This window comes from Poecilia reticulata, chromosome 1 (assembly GCF_904066995.2).
Source record: "Poecilia reticulata chromosome 1, P_reticulata-male-v2, whole genome shotgun sequence".
Lineage (NCBI taxonomy): Eukaryota > Metazoa > Chordata > Actinopteri > Cyprinodontiformes > Poeciliidae > Poecilia > Poecilia reticulata.
Genome location: NC_088830.1, coordinates 32,915,798 through 32,918,814, shown reverse-complemented (window position 1 = coordinate 32,918,814; position 3,017 = coordinate 32,915,798). Strand labels below are relative to the sequence as shown.

General features: G+C 47.7%; 1 protein-coding gene across 1 annotated transcript in view; it reads right to left on the bottom strand.

Annotated features, from left to right (window-relative positions):
- The window catches only part of sorcs3a (sortilin related VPS10 domain containing receptor 3a), a 225,158-nt gene extending 222,865 nt beyond the window's left edge, over positions 1 to 2,293 (bottom strand). The window contains exon 1 of the mRNA XM_008422187.3: positions 1,465 to 2,293. Coding sequence (XP_008420409.1) covers positions 1,465 to 2,019 — 555 coding nt within the window. The 5' untranslated portion in view covers positions 2,020 to 2,293. The remainder of the gene's footprint in view (positions 1 to 1,464) is intronic.
- Between the last annotated feature and the right edge of the window lie 724 nt (positions 2,294 to 3,017).

Sequence of the window (3,017 nt, the reverse complement as noted above, 5' to 3'; positions counted from 1 at the left end):
ATTGTTCTGTTAAACAGCTTTAAACTGAAGCAGCAGCAGCAGAGGGACGATCTCTGCTTCTGTCCTCATTTATCCTGATTTTCACCACGAAAAGAGAAACTTCAAAACAGAGACAAACTGAGAGCATTCAAACCTTCACACACCCTTCACCTTCTCCATCCAGCATGCAATCCGAAAGTTACACACACACACACACACACACACACACACACACACACACACACACACACACACACACACACACACACACACACACACACACACACACACACACACACACACACAGCCCCCTCGGTCTTCACTGCGGGTTAAATAAAAGTTCACTGACCATGCCATAATCAGCCCAGACAAGACTGAATGTGCTACATTTTGCTCTTATTTTAATGGAGTAAAACGAGCAGCCATAACAACAAATAAAGCTGCTGAAAGAAGAACTCCTGGGTTCCCGCTGAGCAGACAGCCGTGTAAAAATGATTCGGGTTTATTTCTGCTCATTATCCTCCTCCTGGAATAGAACCATTGGAGTAAGAGCTGCAGCGTATTCAGCCGGTTTCTGAGCAGGGCTGGTTCTGAATGAGCTCCGTATTACTGAGACCAGTGAAGTGGCGCTGGGAGAACTATAAAGGCGCATAATGCTGCACATCTCTTTGACCTCAACACTCATTTCTGCTGCACTCAAAGACCCAGAGCTTCCAATATGCAAGTCTGAAAATGAATAGTTTTCTTTCGTGATTCTGACAAAGATGAGGCGGATGCATAATGTCAGATTACATGAAGTTGATGGAATAATGCTCAAATCCCAGCGTAATATTGCAGATAAGAGCTGGACTTAATCTCCAAACACCCCCTTTGGAAAATGTGAGGTAATGCAACAGGGGTTGGCATCTTTGTGTTCCGAAGGATAACAGATTTTTACAACCAAACGACGACCCTAAAGCCAGATTTGTCCGTTTTCATGGAAGCCTGAAAAATAAATAAAAAAGTAAAATAATAATAATAATAATAATAATAATACAGAATTCCGATTTAAAGATATTTCAGGGTTTCTCTGAGACGTCTTTAATAATTCAGGACTCCCTCACTCCCCAGTCACTTAATTTGGATTGAAAAGCTGGCATCGCTGGGGAGGAATGAATCATGTATTCGCTTATCTCAGATCTGCTCTGAATATTTCCGCACTCAAAATAAAATATTTAACCTAATCGCGCCTTTAAGGCCACACGCAGATAGAGAGCGGGCGAAAAAAGCAGCTGAGTCGATTGTTGAAGAAAGAAAATAAGAAGTTGAAGGAGAGGCTGAGAGGTTTGGTGCGCGCAAATCGCGATGCTGCTCAGGTCTGGCAGCGTGCGTCAGAGCGCATCTGTAGCTGGAGGTGCACCTGTTAACAGCGGCACAAAGTGTGCGCTGCGAGGAGTTTATCCGCACAGATCAACCAGGGGGACATGAGAAGGGAACTGCACTCACGCTGCTGTTTTGTCCGGTCCAGTAGACCACGGCGTGGTTGTGCGCCGAGTCCCCAGTGAGAGCGAAGGTGCTGCTGTTGAGTCTGGGCTCATCCTGCCGGGTATTTCCTCTCCCATCCTGCCTGTTCCACCCGAATTCCGACCGGTCAGCTTTGTGGCTATCCAGCTGCGCGGTCCGGCTGGTCCAGTCGCTGTCGCTGAACTCGTTAAAGTCTGGAGCGCTCCTCTTGGCTCTCCAGAGCGCAGCATCCTCAGCCACCCCAGGCTCGGAATCGGCTGGTTTAACTTCATCCAAACTAAAATTAGGGACAGAAGTAGCAAGCATCCCAGATTCCCGACCGGTAACCCGGGGTTCCCTGACCTCAACCGCCTCCTCCGCGGGGTCGGAGCGCACCCCCGGCGCCAGCTGCAGCTCCTCCCGGTGAAGTTGAACAGGCGACGGGCAAGATCCGCAACTTATCTCCGCCCTGGCGTGTTGGAGGGCATGAGCGGTGATCAGCAGCCAGAGACCCAGGGAGATGCGCGAGCCTGGGCGGGTGCCAGCCCGAGTCTCCATCGCTGACAGAGATCCGGGTGAAGGACGACTGGAGACCTGATTATCCGACACCTCAACTCCTCTCACTCAGGTCGCTATGCAGAAAGTGACGCCTCGGTTGTCCGCCTGGATGTTTTTCCAAGGAGGGGGGGAAGCAGCGGGGGGAAAGGGCTGAGGGGGGAGTAAAGTGCTCCTCAGCGAAACTGTTCACGTCTGAGGAGCTTTTGGTCGGAAAAGCCACCACACAGGAGGGAGGAGCTGATTCTGAGCCAGCTGCCGAGTGAGCGCCCGGAAGAGACGCTCAGTGTTCTAGTGTGTGTGTGTGTGTGTGTGTGTGTGTGTGTGTGTGTGTGTGTGTGTGTGTGTGTGTGTGTGTGTGTGTGTGTGTGTGTGTGTGTGTGTGTGTGTGGAGTAACAGAGAAAGAGAGAGAAACGCTGTCCATGGTGCTGAAGCTTCTTTGAAGTGTTCAAATCTGAGCAGCACAGAATAGTCACTGTGCTGCTGCAGCCTCGGATTCTCCACACAGTCTCTCCATTTTTGTTGCTTTTTATTTGTTTCTGCTACTAATTCAAAAAGCACATTTAAAGATTACATTTGTAACATATGACTGGAAAAGATTCAAGTTGCGTTGGTGCGTAAATAAAACTGCGCTGTTTGGATCAGCGCAGAAATGTGCGGTGGCGCAGCAGTTCGGAGAAACTCAAACAGTCATGGATTCAGAAGGACGTCGTTCAGGTTTCAGCGCATTGAGTGAAGCTGGTTAAGGGAGAATCAGCAGCGCCATCTGGGATCAGAGTAAAAACAACAAAAGTCCTAAAGTGTTAATACTGAGACTGTTAGATGTAACATATTTTATTAGTTATAAGGCTTAATAAATGCAGATTCTAGAATAATTTATCTGATCACTTCTACCTCCTTTACATCTGTCTGGCTTCGATTTAATCATAATCCCTTTTTTCCTCTAATTAATACTGTTATTTATTCTTATTTGCTGGTTAATTTACTGATATGAAATAAA